This window comes from Ursus arctos, unplaced genomic scaffold (assembly GCF_023065955.2).
Source record: "Ursus arctos isolate Adak ecotype North America unplaced genomic scaffold, UrsArc2.0 scaffold_33, whole genome shotgun sequence".
Taxonomy (NCBI): Eukaryota; Metazoa; Chordata; class Mammalia; order Carnivora; family Ursidae; genus Ursus; species Ursus arctos.
Genome location: NW_026623019.1, coordinates 10,358,970 through 10,379,138, shown reverse-complemented (window position 1 = coordinate 10,379,138; position 20,169 = coordinate 10,358,970). Strand labels below are relative to the sequence as shown.

Below are 20,169 nucleotides of genomic sequence, written 5' to 3'. Positions count from 1 at the left end.
GCTGTATCAGAATGAGTCAAATGCCATGTTTTTTAAATCCCATTCTGAGGAGAAAAAAGAAAAGAAATACTACTTATTTACAGACATAGTACTTGTTTTCATACTTTAAGGATCCTTTTGGTAATCTTTTAGAAATTTTCCTGCAAGGGGTGCCTGGGTGCCTCAGTCAGTTAAGCATCTGACTTTTTTTTTAAGATTTTATTTATTTATTTATTTATTTATTTATTTATTTATTGGGAGAGAGTGAGTGAGTGAGTGATAGCAAGCACAAACACAGGGAGCAGAACACAGAGGCTCCCCCCTGAGCAGGGACCCTGATGTGGGACTCGAGCCCAGGACCTGGAGATCATGACCCAAGCCCAAGGCAGATGCTTAACCGACTGAGCCACCTGGGCATCCCAAGCATCCAACTCTTAATTTCAGCTCAGCTCATTATCTCGGGGTTATGTGATCAAGCCCTGCATTGGGCTCCATGCTGAGTGTGAAGCGTGCTTAAGATTCTCTCTCTCCCCCTCTCTTTGCCCCTCCCCCATTCACGAATACACTCTCTTCTCTCTCTCTCAAAAAAAAAAAAAAAAAAGATTTCCTGCAAGAAAAAAAGAATAGGAAAAAAAAAGGTTCTGAATTCCTTACGTAAGCATATTAGTAAAATTTAGTAAATGGTACTTGGGGGGTTCTTAGTCTTTTTTTTTTTTAAGATTTTATTTATTTGAGAGAGAGCAAGAAGAGCAGGGGGAAGGGCATAGGGAGAGGGAGAAGCAGACTCCCCACTGAGCAGGGAGCCTGATGTGGGGCTGGATGGGGGGGGGGGGGGATCATGCCCTGACCTGAAGGCAGATGCTTAACCCACTGAGCCACCAAGCTACCGAGGTGCCCTTTTTTTTGTCTTTAATGGAAATTTATTTAATTAAACTTACTTTCCTTACAAGACACTTTTATACTTTGAAAACACTAATTTAACCAGCTCTCAGTATGAGGCATAATAATTTTATATTAAACCATTAATCTATGAATAAGATTTAAAAGCTTACATTTATGGTTTCAACCATATGTATTTATGTATTTATTACACATTTAAAATATCAAACTTGGTAAGTGAAAGTGTGCTTGAACAGTACATTTGGCACAGTGTGTATCCAATGCAGCTCGCGGAATCAAGGGAGAAAAACAACTCTCAGTTGCACTAGAACACACTCCATTAAGGGGAGGGGGCAGCGAAGACCAGAGACAGGAAGGGGAAAGGTGAGGTTTCCTGCATCCACCTCCCACACCAAGGCAAAGTGGAAGACCAAGCCAAGCTATTAAAAATACTGAACATGCAAATGAGTAAGCCTTACTAACGACTTTGACTTAGTTATAAAACACAGGAGATGTAACTGCATCGAGTTATACAAAAATAGTAGACTTCTCCTAACTTTTTCTTCTCATAACAAAATTCATTAAATAAAGAAAAAGTTAAGATGTTTGAAACAGTTTTGTTTCTAAACTCAGATCTCATTCTTTGGTCTAATATCTTATATGTCATTATTATATTATTTAAACTGAGTTAAACTGAGTCCATAATATAGTGTGCAAATACCTCTCCCTGACTCTGCACTGTTCCTTTATTGGTGACACGGGAAATTTCAGATATGGGTCATTTTTTTAAAATTCTGAAGTCAGCAATATTGAGCTCCTCTCAGAAAAATCTGTCTTTGCCTAGTAACAGAAATTGTTGGTAGAAATTGTATGCGATCTTTTTTATTTTAATTGTATGTGATCTTAAAGCATAAAAAGGCACCCAACATTTCCCTTTTGCGGAACTGGTGATGGTGAGGAAATCAGAAAAGGCCACTGCGTAGTAACAGACACGATCCACTAGGTGGCGCAATGATGCAGAAATAAAACTTTCCCTTCGAATTTAAAATTGCAAAATAAATGCCATTTAGAGGAAATTAGAAATGAACTTTAATAATTACAATAAAATCCTGCCACTATAGCTTTTATAAAAGGCAAGATAAATTTGCAAATGGGGGGACTAAAAGTAGAAAATAACACTTTTACTTGTCGTTCATTAACATAAAAACACAGAAACGTATGACACTATATCATCACTCTACGAAGTTGGTAACCTGGCTCTGGGTGCTGTGGGATAGTCAAAGGAATTTAAGCCATCTGGAAAGCAGAAGACAGCACTTTCCAACTGCTAATCACTGCATCTAATTAGTGTAGAGGAACATAATCACTGCATCTAATTAGTATAGAGGAACATAATTTCCAGGAGACAGACCTACAGGAGTTAGTTTCCACGTAGAAGGTGGGATCCATTCATTGGTTCATTCAACACATATTTATCAAGCACCTCTTTCATGCCAGGCTTAGTACTGAGCACTTGAGATTAAACAACGGGGGTAACAAACCCAGCGCTGCCTTCAGGGAGCTCACAGGCTAACTAGGGTCAGTATAAATCCAGTCAGCAGCTGCAGAACTAAAGCTGCCCAGTGCTATGAAGGGAAAGGACACACCAGTCTAGAATAGAAACTGGCCTCTTCGGGAGACCAAGGAAGGCTTTCCTTCTTAGTGACCCTGTGCAAGTAAGGTATGCAGCTCACTGAGGAAGGACAAACAAGAGACACCACATCTGGGCACACAGAGGGAGGCAGGTGGGGGAGCCTGGGACTCAGGAAGGACCTCTGTCTCATCTATGAGTAAGGCAAAGTCTGACGCAGGTCAGTGGCACAGGTAGATTTGTATTTTTATATACTTGAGTCTAAATTCCTTATTTTACTGAGAGAGAAGAAATGTAAGCCTAGGTCGACAGCCCCAGCGGGTTATTGGACACAGGAGGTGGGAAGGAGGAGAGAGGGGCCTGACACTGATTCCACATGTAGTAATGGCTCCTCAGGGCAGCGAAGCCGAGGGGCCCATCCAAGGGTTTAAGCTCCAGTCAAGATCTCCCTTCTGGGGGTGCCTGGGTGGCTCCGTCGTTAAGTTCTGCCTTCGGCTCAGGTCATGATCCCAGCGTTCTGGGATTGAGCCCCGCTCAGAAGGAAGCCTGCCTCTCCCTCTCCCACTCCCCCTGCTTGTGTTCCCTCTCTCGCTCCCTCTGTCAAATAAATAAATAAAATCTTAAAAAAAAAAAAAAATCTCCCTTCTACTGTGAGGAAAGACTAAAGTGAATTATAATTTCCAAGCCAAGTTCCAACTGTAGTCTTGATACTGAGGGGTGGGCAAGAAAAAGGGGCCAGGGAAACAGAGTAACACACTACGCTCTCTCTAGCTGTTCTACTTCGTAAGGGGCTCAAGTCCCTCCCTAGTTGTCACTAACCAGCTGTTCTATGAGCATCTTGGGTCATAATACCCATCTCCCCAGGGTTTTTGTAAAGACTGAGAATTTTATGTGGGAACTTTTATAAACTCTGAAGTACCACACAAGAGGGGTGTTTCCTATATTAAGTAAGCCCCACCCTAAAAAAAGGCAATGTGGAATAAGTTTAATAAGATTTAAAAAATAGACTGCATTCAACATTTAAGTGTCTGTGTACCAGGCTCTGAAAACAAAGACCGAACAACATAGGACATAGTCCCCACCCTCAAGGGATGCTTGTTTTTAGGATGTAGGAAGGCCTGGAATAGTACAGAGAACAATGACAGTAAATGCTTAAGAGCTGAGTGTCAGTCACTGATACCAGTCCAGAGCCTTTCCAAATCTGCCAAGCAGAGGGAACATCATTAACTCCTTTTCTGCACTAGATTTCTTCAAGACTTTTAACCCATGATGGCATTTTATGATCATTTTGAAGATTTCCCTGACAAGACAGAATGAATTGCTTGGAACGGAAACAGTCAACAATGTAGAAACACAGTGAACAGTACTGTCCCAAGGCAGGAATCCAGGGAAATAAGAACATCCAAAACCCAGACAGCAATGTTTCATCGTAGAGGGACATTTCAGTTTCATGGCCTTTCTGCATCCTAAAAACGAAATGTGCTTTGAACTATATTTTCTCCACAGTTTCTTGTGCTTATGTTACTGCTTAACTTGGAGGAAGTCTACACTCAAAATTCTCAACTGGCCCCTGTTATCCGTCACCTTCCTGGACTAAAGCCAGAAAGCAAACTAGCCCAACCCCTTCTCTCTTTCGCTTCCCCACAGCCAAGAAGGGTGTCAGACCAGTGTTCTCATGAAGCGAGACTCTTTCACAAGTCAGCACCCTAACATACGTATTTCCAGACCAAGGCATCCTGCTTCTGGGAGTTCTAAACCATGCCCCAGCAGATGTTTTCTTGAGGGGCCACACAGTGTATTTTTCAAGCTCTGGAGGCAGAGGTTATTACATAAATACTTACATAACCAATTTAAAATGCACCCGTTTTAAAAGATGAGAACAATTCTTTGCTAGTAAACGGGGAAAAATAAAAACAAAAAAAACCAGCCAACCAAACAGGCAGTTGACTCTAGTTTGCCAACCCCTAGGCTAAACTCATGCAAAATTCAGCAATGGCTACTCATGTGCAGGTGTCACCAGGACAGATCGTTACCTGCAAGGTGCTCACATCGCTATCGAGGAAGTACACACACTTCCTGATTCTTGCTTTCCTTCACCTTGGTTTTCACTTTACTCTACAGTAAACCTTAGGACTGCCCTTAGCATCCAGTTACTATTGAGGGATAATCCTGTTCTGTTTGCTTATTTCTTTCTTTTTTTTTTTTTTTTTTAATTAATAAGGGGTTAGTTCTGAGTGGGTTCGTAATCTGAAAGTTAGGTCAACTCAAAAGTGAACTACACTTGGTTTTGGTAGCAGCAGAACTTACCTAGTTATAATTTACCTAAGCTAAATTCCGAACTTGTTCACAATTTCCAATCACATACCACAGGGGAAGCTGGCCTAAGATCAAAATCTTGCTTCAGATAATCCTCAAAGTAGATCATTAACTGCATGTGTTAGTATTATCAACATTGAGCAAGCACTTTGTGAAGAACTGTGTTAGACAAAGAGAAGTAAAAACCTTGGTTCCTGATCTCAAGCTGGAATGCTCTCTGTGCACCCTCAAAAAAAAGATAGAGGATGTGGCACCCATAACCCAAGACAGAGGCTGCTTTAGAAGACATTTTTTAGGGACGCCTGGGTGGCTCAGTCGGTTAAGCGTCTCTTTCTCTCTCTTTCTCTGACAATAAATAAAATCTTTAAAAAAATTTTTTTAAATTTTTTTAAAGAGAGGGTGTAAACACTGGAAGTTTCCATTGTCTACCCTGAAGTCCAACTTAGAATCTGGTCAGAATTATATAGCCAGCATTTGCGTGGCTGACTGAGCCTAGGACCAAGACTCAACATTTCCAATAGTATCAGCCTTAACATTCTGTCCATGAATGCTCATCTAACTCATCAATTCTGGGTCCTGGGGGAAGACAGCTCTTGGGGGGACAGTGAGGAGGAGAAAGGCAGCCTTAATAGGATTCCAGCAGGAAGTCTGAAAGAAACGACGTCTGTATTTGGAGCCTTCCCAGCTCTTTCTACCCCTTGGGCTGTCTGCTCCATTCTCCAACATCCTCCTACCCCAGCCTGTCCCAAGGTGAACCCATGGCACTCCATAACGTCTGCTCCACCACCAAAATGCTCTAACTCCAAAATTCCCAGTCTATCTTGATCCTCAATCAAAATGTTCACTATATTCATGCATATGGTTTTGGCTACGTATTGAAAGAAAGCTTACTCTTTTACTTCACACAAACATGTATGTGCTAGCCTGATAGCCTGAACTTCCTGGAGGTATGTGATGTTTTACAAGATGTACTTTGATCCTCAGGCACCTTGTGATGGAATTCTGACCCTTAACAGCCAAATTCCCAAAAACAGCAAGTCTAAGATGTTCTAATTCCATAACCCATGTGCTTTGCAGCCACAAGAAGTTTTTCTTGACATTAACAATAATTGTGCGGTTTTTTGGGGGGGGGCAGGGGGAGGCTGATGGGATAGCAGTCATTTTTTTTTTTTTTTTAAAGATTTTATTTATTTGACAGAGATAGAGACAGCCAGTGAGAGAGGGAACACAAGCAGGGGGAGTGGGAGAGGAAGAAGCAGGCTCATAGCAGAGGAGCCTGATGTGGGGCTCGATCCCATAACGCCGGGATCACGCCCTGAGCCGAAGGCAGACGCTTAACCGCTGTGCCACCCAGGCGCCCCGATAACAGTCATTTCTAACTAAAGGCTGTGGACTTGAAGAAAGACTCACAGAAAAGGCATATTCTTAATGTTTCTATAATAAATTGTGGTTTTAGCTAGCTGCTTATATAATCTACTTCCCCATAAGGCTGTGTCTTACTCATCTTAGAGTCTTTGAGGTCCCATACAGTAATGAACACAAACAAGTCACTGAAAAATGAAAACATCTCTTAAAAACACTGATACAGAAGAGGGAATGAAGCATGAGAGAAGGGGGAATGAAGCATGAGAGACTATGGACTCTGGGAAACAAACTGAGGGCTTCAGAGGGGAGGGGGGTGGGGGAATGGGATAGGCTGGTGATGGGTAGTAAGGAGGACACGTATTGCACGGTGCACTGGGTGTTATACGCAACTAATGAAACATCGAACTTTACATCAGAAACCAGGGATGTACTGTATGGTGACTAACATAATATAATAAAAAATCATTAAAAAAATAAAAATAAAAAATAAAGTCACAGGTGAAAAAGGGGGGAAAAAAACACACTGATATATTACTGTGGGGCACCTGGATGGCTCAGTCAGTTAAAGCGTCCGACTCTTTGTTTCAGCTCAGGTCATGATCTCAGGGTTGAGGGATCAAGCCCCGCGTTGAGCCCTGCACTGGGTTCTGCACGGGGCATGAAGTCAGCTTGAGATTATCCCCCTCCCTCTGCCCCTCCCTCACGCACACGCACACGCACACGTGGGATCTTTAAAAAAAAAAAATGAAATAGTATTTTTACTAATGATGATTCCCTGGGAAGAAAAACTTCTATACATTTTCAATGGTAATGTTTAAACTCCTAAAAATCAACAGAGGGCCTTTAGCTTCTTCCATTATGTCTCTGCCCATCTAATTGTGAAAAGCAGAGGCAGGTGGAATTAGAAGAACCTACCAGTTTTGAATTAGTCAAGTGACCTTGGCTCAAATGCCCTGCCTACCACACGAGCTGTGTGACATGGGGCAAATTACTTAACATTTCTGAGCCAGTTTCCTGACCTATCAAAACAGGTTTTAACACCTACCCCCAACTGGGCAGGACTGGCCAGTGAGATCTGCACCAGGGTGTCTAACACTGTCAGTCACATGCTTCCTTCCCTTGCTTCATTACAGGAAAGTTAGAAGTCCAACAGTACAGAGCAAAACCCACGGCATCTTGCTTGGTGTCCTGGCTCCCTCGTGATTAGGCATTTTTTACAAACATCAGGACTTCTGCTGCACACTTGGGAATGGAGCAGATTGAGTCTGCCCCCAACACACCCATAGTGGTAGAAATCGAGGACACAGCCTCAGAACTGCCCTACAAGCTCTATGAATGCGTATGTTAGATTTGTTGCTCCAATGATGAAATGTTGCTGTTTCCAACAGTCTCCAAGCCACCTGCAAAGAGCTTTTTTGCTGGGCTGGGAATATAGTAAGAAAAGGGAGAGAATACACACTCATGTGTATCCATCCCATTTCAGTCCTTTGAGACTTGCCTGCTCCACTGTCTTCCCTTCACCTTCCTCCACTGCCTGAGCAACTATGCTCTGTCTGGACTAGGAAAGCAAAGATCTAGACCTCCTCTCAAGAACTCATATCACCCCCCAACATTGAAACTGATACCCTTCCCAACACTCAGCAGAACACAAGCCCCCGTGAAAACACCCTGCTTTTCTGAAAAGATAAACACATGCACTGCAATTCAGGTTAGATCTACTCGAGGACCCCTTTTGCCTTTCGTTGTTTCCAAGCATTCATTTTGATTAAGCTCAGCCCAATCAAAAAGCTTATGTTACTTCTTATGAAGATACTGGACTATCCATGTAGCGGACTACACAAATAGAGCCAGTATATCCAAGTTGAAACAGATGAAAGAGACAGACAGTCATGACAGCACCCCAGTTTGAATGATACTTCACTGCATAGATCATTATTCCAAATATAAAGGCAAAAAAGTCGTCTGGTAACTGTCCGGAGTGAGAGGTTACGGCAGTTTTTTCAGGACCCTTCATGACTGGGATATAATCCAATCAGGTCAACATTTATATTTAATCATCCAGTCACACTCAGGACCACTCAGAACAACAATGCAATTGTTATTTGGATCTTACACGACTAAGCCCAATGAGCTTTTTTACCCCATAGTGACGTGTGCACTCTCCTTTGCTCCTGTTCTATTAATAGGTGAGAGAGATTCTTTGAGGCAGTACGTACTGACTGCAAATATTTCATGGTAATAAACAGCAAAAGCATTGGCAATTTATGTTTTCTGGACAAAGTAAATCATAAACACAATACTCAGAAACTTAGCAATGCCTGAACTAACTTTATTTTTAACCCAGTTCTGTTTTTCCACATTTTACAGAAGAAAGGCTCACAGAGAAGTTTATCTCTAAGAAAGTACATGACTAAAATTCCCGAATGTGAGGAGGTTTCAGGACTGAGGAGGGGGACGTGTGATTTCAGCTGCCTTTCTTAATTCCCTAACTTTTGTGGAACATGAGTTCGTGCCAGAACTTGGCCTATTTAAAAAAAAAAAAAAAAAAAAAAAACCTAAAGGCCATTGTCAAATAAAAATAAGGGCTGTACTTTACAAAACACACAAAGCAGCACCACATGGCCCTCCCTGAGGCTGTAATACTACTAGCTGAAGTATTTATAGACACCTGGATCAGAATACATATATATTTAAATCATTTTTGTTGAAGGAGTGAATTAGGTCAGTGCCCTTAAGAAGCTCCCCATCAGTTCTCTTTTCCACTCTCCAAACAGTGAAACCCTTTGTCCATTGTATTAACCACTGTAAACTGTTTGGACATCCATTGTTAGCCCTGGCCGACTGGGTAAGTCTGGCTAAAAAGAGATGAAATGGGATTCTGTCAATATATTTCTCGCACAATCAAATTTAAGCAAGCTTTGCAAAGAGCCAGCTCACTCTAACTGCTACACCAGTGGCTGAAAAGAAGTTACTGGTCACGCTTATCTTGGCACTTAAGAGTATTTGCATTCCTGTCGCTTCAAATTTTTCTGCAAGGAGCCTTCAGAAGTAGCACTGGAGATATAAGCCTAAAATAAAATGTTAATCAATCAATCATTTGGCCAACCCACCTCAAAGCAGTAATAGTAAGGTCCCTAGGAAGTAAAAAACTGATTCAATTGGTTCAAAATGTTTAAATGTCTCAAGAGCAATACAGCGTAGCTCACATTTCATAATATAAGCTAGAAATAGGACAGTCACTATTGCCAAATGTTTCAGTAGACTAATGTGTGCTGTCAGAATGAGATCTAGGCACCAAACAGGATAAAAATCTAATCTCTTTCCATTTCATCTGTCAAAAGATAAAGGAAATTAAAGACAGAAAAAGGGAACATCCTTTTTATCCCACCTATCAACAAGATTTATATATCGCCTTTTACTTTATTAAAAAGTAACAAATCAGAATGACTTCAAAAAGAAAACACTCATTAATTTTCATAAAGTTTACATCAAAGCAGCTGTTCTTAGAATTAAGTCACCTTCTAGTTTCTGCATTAATTGGTAGGCTTGCAAATTATAATTTCTACAGCTTACTCATATAGAAAAGTACCTAGAATCACAGATTAGTAGCTGCTGAAGCTGAGGCCCTTCAGGGAAACAATTATGTGACAGGTGGGTCTTAAGCAGCATCCGTCCTCCAGCACGTGACTTTCAAGTCAAAGGACAGATTCTGAATGTGCGTTACAGAAAGCGGTCTCAGGGCTGCTTTGGCATCGTGTTGTTCTGTAATAATGATACTACTAGTAAGTTACAGCCACTGCCACTTAGGTTGCTGGTGCAGCCCCAGGAGGCATCCATCCCATTTCTTGTTGACCGGCACTCATCGTCCCTTCCTCCCAGAGGCCAGAAACCCCCAGGCCCCTGGCGCACAGGGTGCCCTTGTTTAAGATTTAGGAGGAGGAAGGAAAGCAGTTTGCTTTCTTTTTTCCTACAGCAGCAGTCACAGGCAAAGTGGATTTGCCAGACCTGAGCCGTGCACTCGTCACTAAGTTCCCTACCATTTCAGCCGCCTCTGGGCTGCAGAGGCTGAGCAGGTGGAAGAGTGTTTCCAAGGTCCTGGCTCTGGACCACAGCAGCTTTCTAACTTGATGGGGGGGAAATATGAAAGCCAGTGTGGTGGGCCCTTGGTTTTTGTCCCTCCAGCCTCTTGTTTTGCAGGCATTAATGCTCTCCATTAAATTCCTTTCTCCTTGAAAGAGCTAAAATGAGGTCTCTCTTCTTCACTGAACCCTGACTGATCAGGTACATAAGTGCCCATTTTACAGCGGAGAAAAACTGAACATGAAAAAAGTAAATTGCCTGAGGTAGAGCAAGCAAGTGGGGGGGACAAAGGAATTCAAACTCAGGTCTGCCTAACTTCAGAGTTACAGAATGGAAGTTAAACATATCCCCAACATACGACCCAGCAATTCCACTCCTAGGAGTTTAGATAAGAGAAATTAGTGCGTAAGTCCACAAAGCAAAGTGTGGGTGATTTCCCTAGCAGCTTTAGTCATAATAGGAAAACACAAACAGGCAACAACCTAAATATTCATCAAGAGAAGAATGGGTAGACAAACTGTGGCGAACTCATATAATGGACAACTACGCAGCAACAAACAAGAACTACAGAATCACCTAACAATACGGATGAATCTCACAGAAGTTACGTTGAGCAAAAGAAGCTAGAGACAAAATGTTGACCTTATTTATACAGACCCTCTCGAAGTCAAGCAAAACTATCTCATGGTGAGAGAAGTCAGAAAAGAGGTTCCCTTGGGGTGCGGTGGTAACAGTCAGAAAAAGTCGTAAGAGAGAAGCTTCTAGAATGACGGAAAGTCCTGGTTTTTTTATCTAGGTGGTAAACACAAGTGAATACAGTCACTTAAGCTCGCATCCAGCTCTGGAATCAGACAGTGGTGTCTGCACAATAGTGTGGATGTACTAAATGCCACTGAACTGTACACTTTGAAATGGTTAAAATGGTGGCTCTTATGTTATGTGCTTTACCACAACAAAAACCAATTTATCAAGCTGTCCACTTGAGATCTGTGCACTTTAAGTTATACTTCAACAAAACACCAGAAAAACAACAATATAAAAAAAGTTTCATTATGAGTAAACAACCTTGAAAGGACAGAGCCTGGATACCACTGTTTCTATGGGAAAATTTTTCTCAGTTTCCCACACATTTTTTAAATCTCAGTTCTCTGGTAAATTTGAGTCCACCTTTCCTGCCTCTTCCTGACTTGGGTAGAGACACCTACAATCTGTGCACTTAAGCAGCGTAAGTAAATATTGCTCCCAGAGCTTTTATTAAAATTCAGATTTAGGTCTGCTGGAAAGAAGGCCACCGGTATTCAAGATGAACCCAGTGCCTCTTCATTTCAGTGTGTCGCCGCCTGCCTGTTTTTAGACTCCAACAATAACACCAGAAGGAAAAGCACAAATGCTTCCAGTTCCATTTCTGGAAAATCTCAATGGGTGTCTAAGATGCCACAAATCTCTCTCCCCTCTTAAAACTCGTGCAGACACTGAACAGACCAGCCAAGGTAGGCAAAGTGTTCTGCCTCAAGTTATGCTGAAAAACTCAGAAGTGCCTGAAGTGACGGTAAAGCTCGAGCGACAGGGATTGATTCTGCGTCAGTCAGTGAACAGTGAGGGCCTGCAGCGGTACCCAGGAGGCTCACCGTCAGCCCATCTGTGAAGACCAGGCTCCCAACTCCGGGCGGGCCTTACCTTGCTTCTGCCACAGGCAATCTGGGCCCTGAAAGAGAGGTCCACGGGAAAAGCAGCGGGTGCTGGAGACTCCCAGTATGCAGCTCTTACTGGAAAGAGAGGAGGGGAAGAAGAAAGAGAAGAACGATACTCAAGAAGCAATGCAAGGTGACTGAAGATAACTGGCTTGGGCTGCAGAGCAAGGAAGAGAATACAGCACACACTGTGGTGGTACATTATTTAAACTGCAACTGAATAATAGATCTTTCCAGCACTTCATGAGCTAAACAACTACTGCCACTCTTGGGTTCTCAGTTTGTTCTTTAGAAAAATATCCTTCAGAGAAAATCCACTGGACCTCTTCTTAGAAGAAAAAAACAAAAAGAAAGAAAACAAACAAGTTTTTTAAGGAGCATGGAAGCACTTTAAGATGACAACAACCAATAGAAATTATTTAGAATGTCCTCTCAGCTTTATACCCAACCGCTTAGAACCCTAAGCACCAGAGAAGACTTCAGAGACCTTCAAATACAACTACTTATTTCCTTATAAAGAAACTTCCATTTACATGCCTTAGCTGCAGTCACCCAGCTAATTAATACAGCTTACACATCACTACAGAAAAGGTCAGTACATAACTCTACAGGTTTTTTTCCTACTCACAAACTATCCATCCACTCACTATATAAATGTCAGGAATCCACTCTTCTGAGTTCCCAGTGAGTCTTCAATTCTTACTGGTTTATGCAACAAAAGCCTTCCCCAGATCCGGTCGGTTCAATGTGGTAAACTTAGTGGATATGTTTGGTGCCCTGTCAGTTTCTGGGGTTACCCAGATGACTCAGACCAAGGAGGGGCTCAAGGCAGACGGGAAGTGACTGGCATGGGGCAGACATGATAAGGGCTCTCATAAATACTGGCATGTGCACACCAACCAATCACGGACAAGAAGGAAATCGATTCGGCCTCAGTGAAGAAGGGTAAGGGAGGAACCAGGCCTCTAAAAATGAGCTCACAGGGACATTCCTTCTGAACGAGTCATTCTTTTCAAAAACAGAAATGGTTAGTTTTGCTAATTAATTCCCTCAAATAATTTCATTCTGCTTTTGCCAGATATATTTGTGAACGGTCTTCTGTGGACTGAGAATCAGCTGGTTGCCTCTCAGAGCATACACTGCCCTCCTTCCCAACACAGACTCGGGGTCTCAGGTATGCTCTACTACATAAGGGATAAAAGAAACCCACAACCTAGAACTTGGAACTCCACCTTTATTACATGACAACAAATGGCTCTCAAAAAATGGTTCCCATCAAAGTCATATTCGGATCCTTATTTCCTCCTCAAAGGAATGAAGATCTCAGAAGCTACAAGTCTGAGAGAAGTTCATTTATTCCTACTGATGATTAGAAAGCATTATTTCCCCCGTTCACCTTCAACTCGAATGACAAAATATAGAGTATCTGCAGTGTTCTTTCATCTCTACCAAAGCTTTTCTTTAATACAATGGCAAAGATATAACTGGACTCTAATCATTATCTGTTAATTACAGCCTAATAACTGTTACCTACCAGGAAGACTATCCCAATAATCGTCTCAAAATGCATTATATATATCCCCCTCCAAATGCCTCTGGCTTGTCACTAACTATAAATATATAACTATATATTTAGTCTCATACAGTGTCTTATCAGATGAGGCATACAGTAATTAAAGTTTCAGAAGATGATGCCATTTTTTTCTTGTGAACATAAGTATATATTCATATGGCTGATTAAAGTCTACAACAGAAAATAATAATTGCCCTATTAATTATTTCTGAAGTCCGTCTTTATATATGGACATAGGTAAAATTTAGAAAACATGTGCATTAAAGGATGGGACATTAGATCTTTGCCATAATTAATGGTATAATTTTGAAATGTTTTTCAGTCCAGCTTCCTAAAACACAAAATTTTTATTCACTCCTAGCATTCCTGCCACCCCCCCAAACCTCTCCCACACACATGCAATGTTGGGAGAAGACAAATAGAAACAGAAACTATAAGCCATGAATATTTTAGTTAGGCTAAATATTAGTCTGAAAGTTAACATAAACCTAATTACAAAAGTGCATATTGCTATGGTCTAAAAATGTATAAGGTATGGAGGCACCTGGCTGGCTCAGTGGATAGGCATGTTAACTACTGATCTTGGGGTCCTGAGCTCGAGCCCCATGCTGTGCGGTAGAGCTTACTTTAAAAAAAAAAAAAAAAAGTACAAGGTGTATATGTGATTAAGAAAGACTGCATTATGTTTTTAAGGTTAAAGACCTGATTTAACTATAACCATCTGGCAGAGGCACTAAACAAACATCTGCGTGGATTTAAAATGACTAAAGTACAAGTTACTAACCGAAGGCTTAGGATTTCACGTAAAAGGTGTGCATGCACACACACGATTAAGGATTTTGGTGACTGAAACTAAGTGTTTTCTATTCTGGTTTTACCTAACTACCATGACCATGAACTTCAATTGCTCATTTTTCCAGGTCAAGGCAGGGTTACTTTTTTTTTTTTTTTTAACCTCAAGACTTCCAATTCTTACTACAATCCTTGTTAAAACCTACTTTACAGACCAACATAAGCAACATTTTTTAAAAATTAAATGCATTTCCGGGCACCTGGCTGGCTCAGTCACTAGAGTGTGCAACTCTTGATGTCAGGATTATGAGTTCAAGCCCCATGCTGGGTGTAGAGATAACTTTAAAAATTAAACCTTTAAAAAATAATAGATTAGATGCATTTACATGTGAGGCTATTTGGCTCTCTGCCTTCTCCAGCACTGCTAGGTCAGGAAAGCAAGCAGTGCTCCATAGCAGAGTGATGTCCCCCTGCGATGCCAAAGTGTTTCCTCCATTTTCAGTCCATCCTTTCACAGGTGTCACACCAGCAGACCTCGTCTGACATTCCTGAAGGTGTGGTCAAGGTATACGCAGCTCTCCATAACTCAACATCACACTCATATTTTGAAGAGTTATTACCAAGTCCCAGATTTCAATGGCTGTGTTCACAATTTTTGCCTTATTCTCATATCACTCATCCCCAAAATTTATTTCTCTTACATCAAACTTTTTGTTTTACTTAATACTTATTGTGCCTCATTCTAAGCAACCTGTCCACAAAATAAGTGAATTTGGTAGCCGGCTTTATATCTTTCATCCTTGGAGTACAATATTCATGCACAGTAAGTGAAAAATAACGTGCCACCTCTAAGTCTGTCTGTGTAACACACTTTAGAAAACATTATTTAGGGAACAGGAAAAAAAAGGCAGAAAAAAATGCTTAATTAACATATCAGACATTTTTTCAATACGACAGTCTTCAGTCTCTCTTCTGAGCTCACAAGTTATTAAGGCTGATGAAACTTTGGATGCAGTGGCCCGCCGGATGATAGAGGCTCTAGGCCCCTTAAAAACAGAATGAAACCATCACCGTCATGGGAAGGCCTCCGCATGCCCATCTAGGTTCTAGAAGTGAGAGGCCAAGTTAAGTGCATTTCCTAATAAAGCTGAAAACGTGAGAGCAGACACTTTGCAACTCCCAGCTCTAGCCTTGTGTGCAATAATGTAGGTGGCGTGCAAGCTTAGCCAGCTCTATTTCCCAGGTACCTGTCAAACCTGGAACTAGCGATTGCCAGTACTGAATGCTAGGACTGAGTGCCTGAAAACTGTTTTCCACTGCTGTTCCATGGTCTTTAAAAAAAATTTTAATGGCAAAACCACCTTAGATCCTCATAAATTCGGTAACTATGTTGGCCTCTGCTAACAAGGGTCATCATAAAAATTCCTGTGGGGGTGAAGTAGGCCATAAATAGTTTTAGGGAAGATTTCTTTTTTAACCTCAAAAACTTCACAAAAACTCTGGAGTTTTTAACCCCCTAAATAGGTGTTAAATCTGACCGGTAAGTCTATGTTTCTGACCCCAGTCCTTGGATTTAGGAGCAAGAAACTAACCCAGTGACACACCTCAGATAATCTTTCTGCCCCCCTCAGTGTACTCCCCCCACACCTGCACATCAATCACACCCTCCTATGTTACTACAGCCCAAATCACCTTCAATGGAAAATGCCTTTCAACACCAAGGCTGGCTAGTCCAAGGCCATCTGGCCAACAATTGCTGGCCCCGATTACTGCTCAGAATCTAATCAATGAGGCGTTTTATAGGGAGTCAGCTCTCAACCTAGATAAATTAATCTGTAGCCACAACTCCTTAATGGGATTTGTTTTAGGGATTAGGCAAGGAATTCCCTGATGGCTCATATTCTTGGTAAGAGTATGTTGAAAGTTTCAGCTGTGATTACTAACCCTTCCTCTTAACCCCACCCCCGCCACCCACACCCCCCTGCCATTCCCGGCCCAAATCTGCATGACTTTGTCAACTACAGCCGGTACTACCGTCCACAGGACTAAAGTGGCCCCGCCTAGTTTCAAGAACTCACCTGTCTCTTAAAAAAGAATACCTTCAAACGAGAAACCCTTTCTCAACTTAAGTCACTGCAAGGATTTTTACATATCCCTTGCATTCCCAGGCACTCTGCAAAAGATAAATGGCTGGCTGTAACCTTTTGTCAATGTACAAAGAATTAGATCAAAAGTTAAACAAATGTAGGCAGAAGTCCTCGCAAATGGAATTCCGGGGGGGGGGCAAGGTTAAAATTCATTGGTCTCAGGCATTTCAGTGCCTCAAAAATAGTAATATTCCCTGTGTAGGGGGTGGGGTGAAGTGTTTAACGGGAAACTGGTTCCCTTCTTTGTAGGGAAAGTCAAGTCACTAATCCATTAGGGATTTTAGGACTTCCCCTCCCCCCAAGTTCTCTCACTGGCATTCAAGGCCTTTCAAGAGTATGTGCTACTCTTTTTACCTCAGCTCCTGCGTAGACACCTACCTGGTACCTCCTACCTGTACTTCTAGATCCTACCTCCCAGGACCCAGCACTTCGAGCTTTCAGCACTTGTCGTCGTTCTTACTGGTAGGTACCATTTACCTGGCATCCACACATGCCCAACACCCTGACATCATTTCATGCAGTCCTCACTCAGCCCTATGAGGTAGGTGTATTGTTATTAGCCCCATCTTCTTTACTGGCTTGTGCCGTAGGTATTTGTTCAAGTGCGGCTATTTCCTCCCAAAGAGAATCTCTAAAGGGAGCGTGCGTAAGGCAGTCCCACCGTGCCCGTATTCTGTACTGCAGAGAACGCCTCTGTATTGCACACGCCCCGCCCCCCCCCAGCCACAGGTATCCCAGCAGAGTCTAGTCTCCAACAGTCTAAAACGTTCAACTCTAATAGACTCTTGAAGGATGAGTCTTGCTCATCTCGTACCCCCCTCAGAGACCGCCACAGGTAGGTGGTGCTTGTTATTAGCTGTGTGGTCATGAAAAAGTGGCAGCAGCCATTTCAAGGAAAGAAATCCCACTTCCTCAGTCTCTGGTAGCAGCTCTGAAAAAGCTCATAAAACACCCCAAAAGCCACCGTTGCCCAAGTGAAGCACCCCTTCTCTCATCTCCCCAGAGAAGCCACAGCACCCCATCCTTACTTCTAACTGGAACTCATCATTCTTAATTATGTGCATGCTTTCCCGACAAGTATAACAGAGGCACTCTCTTTAACACTTGTATCGCCCACAACGAAGTGAAGTTGTTCATGAAAATTTACTGAATAGTCAAATTTCATTCGTAGGATATTTAATGCTACAAATGCAACTACTCCTACTCCTCACAACATCTTCTCAGGCGTGGGTGTAGATGTTACCCTCCCCACTACCCCACTACCCCCCCGCCAGGAATGATTCTGACAAAGCAGGGCTGGTTCTCCCAAAACGACTGTCAGCACACCCAGCACAGACCACCAGAAGGTCTGAAGCAAAGGGCCCCTTTCCCCTCTACGAGGATTCCCCAAGCTGAGGGAGGGTGTGTGGAATCACAGGGCAATTTCTATGATGGGCTGAGTCTCCGCTGGGAACTGCAGGGAAACCACAACCATTATTACTCAGACCAGACAGCTGCCAGGGTAGCAGCACTGCCCAAGAACTGAAGCTAAAATAGAGGTGGGAGGCTGTAGTCCATTACTAAGCCCTGGAGTATTCACTCCCAAGTTCGTCCACATTTCAAGAATGTTAAAGCCCTGTAGTCAAAACCCTGATTATTTATAACTTAAACTACTGTGCAAAAGCGGAAACTTGACAAATGAAGACATAAAAGAAAGGGAATGGTGACAGGTAAGATAATACCAGAGTAGAAGGCATTCATCACTCACTCTCTTTTTGTGGCTTCCTCCAAAACCCCATGTCCAGTCCCTACTGAAAACAACCTTTACTTGTCTTAGAGGCAGCTGATTAAAAGGGGAAATGAGGCTCCTAATCTCCAAAGAGTTGTCAGTTTGTCTCACACGCACATGCCTGTAACTTTGCTTCAAGTAGAGTATGTGGTCTGAACAGAGAAGGAAAACACAAAGGCATGCAGCAGGCTGCACAACAGGCAGGACGAGATGCCTTCAAGGTAGCAGGGATCCAGGACAGAGTTCAGGACAATTTCCCCTACCCTCCTGGAAACTTCATCTGAAACCCAAATGACTTCAGAGAGGAGAGAAAAGGATCAAGGAGCCTTGGAGGCCATGAGCCACCACCCGCTCCGGTGAAATCTACCCCCTGCCCTCCGCCCCACGTTCAGGTGGAAGAGTAGCAGCTACCTACCGCACAACAGGAAGCCCACCACGCGCTCCCACGCTCGTTCCCCGAGACCTTTCTCCCAACCAAGCGGACTCGAGAGGGCACTTACACGAAGCCAACCTGACAGCTCCCGCCGGGGTGGAAACCCGCGATCTCCTCGCACCGGCATCTCGGGCGCAAGTCCCGCCTGGGCTCCCCTCTTCCTTGTTGTCCGCGCAGCCGATCAGTCCTCGGACCCGAAGCCGGGGCTGCGGGACCGCCGGTCCGCGGGGCCCACCCCTTTGTCCCTCCTCCCGCCGTCCGCCGCCCGCCCCCCACCGGAGCGCAGAGCCTCTGCGCCGGCCGCCGGACCCGGGAAACTCTCAAATGGGCCGCTACCACCCCCGCGCGGCCGGGGGGGGGGTGCGGGGAGGGCTCGCAGGGCCAATCCCCGAGGCCCCCGCGACTGGCCGCTTCACAGGCGACTCCCGGCAGGGGGCGGGAGGGGGCGGTGGCGGCGGCAGGGGGAGCCCGGAGTCCGAGCGGCCCGCGGCCGCCGCGCCCTACCCCCCGCCCCGGGCGGCGCGATGGTTCGCTCCGCGGCGCGCACTAGGCCGGCAGGTCCGGCTCCGGGCGCGCGCTGGGGAAGCGCTGGGAGAGCAGCAGGCAGCTTGGGGCTGGCCTGTCTGTCCCCAGGCTCTTCCTTTGAAGTCGTGTGCGCATCCGGTACGAACACTTTTTTGGAGAGGTTTGCGGCACCTCTTTAGCTCCCTTCCGAAAGGAAGAAGAGAGGAAACCCCAAAGTTTTCTGCCCTGCCTAAAGGCCTGTCCAGCCAGCCAACACAGACATGGCATTGTACCCACATTTCCCAGCTCAACAACTGATTACCCGAATTCCGAGGGTGTTGGGAATGTTCGTGTTAAATAAAATGTGACTTTTGAGGAAAATATACTACAGGTTATCTCTTCGGCACATTTCTAACAACTCCAATAAAAAGACGGAACGCCTCTCTTGTCAGCTTCTAAAAGTGTACCAGTAGGTCACAAATGCTTTTCCAGGAGGATTTACTGAGTTCAACTCAGAACGTTTACTCGTTTTAGAGTCCTGTGTACAAAGAACTGCACAAGAGAAGTAAAAGCTTCCTTATTTTAGGGGCATGTAAATTATTCGGAGACTCAAAACAGGTACACTGATTAAGGGAACCACGTTGTAAGAGAAAAAAGTGCGGACCACCTTGCTCTTCCCTTAAAATTGCTTTCCCTTAAAGCAAAACTCGGCCTTGGCTCACAAGTGGAAGGTAAGAGGTAAAAGGTCTGGTCCGACCCGCTGACGAGATGCAGATGCTGGGCTCTCTCTGAAAAATTGCTTCACTTCCTGCGTAATCAAAACAAGTTTGGCAGTTTATGTGGAAAAACAAGTCCAGCAGATGCCGCTCTGAAAGTGTTAGGCTTCTGGCCTCCTTTGGGGAGCTAAGTGCATGCCTCTGGATGAAAAGCATTGTGAGTAACGTTTCCCACTTCCCTTCAAGTCTCCAGACCTAGACGTTTGGGCAGTATTCCTGATGTAAGGTGTTACTCT

General features: G+C 43.6%; 1 protein-coding gene across 1 annotated transcript in view; it reads right to left on the bottom strand.

Moving 5' to 3' along the window:
* The window catches only part of TJP2 (tight junction protein 2), a 70,379-nt gene extending 51,468 nt beyond the window's left edge, over positions 1–18,911 (bottom strand). The window contains 1 exon segment of the mRNA XM_026519333.4: positions 18,721–18,911. Within this exon segment, the coding sequence (XP_026375118.1) occupies positions 18,721–18,780 (60 nt within the window). The 5' untranslated portion in view covers positions 18,781–18,911.
* Between the last annotated feature and the right edge of the window lie 1,258 nt (positions 18,912–20,169).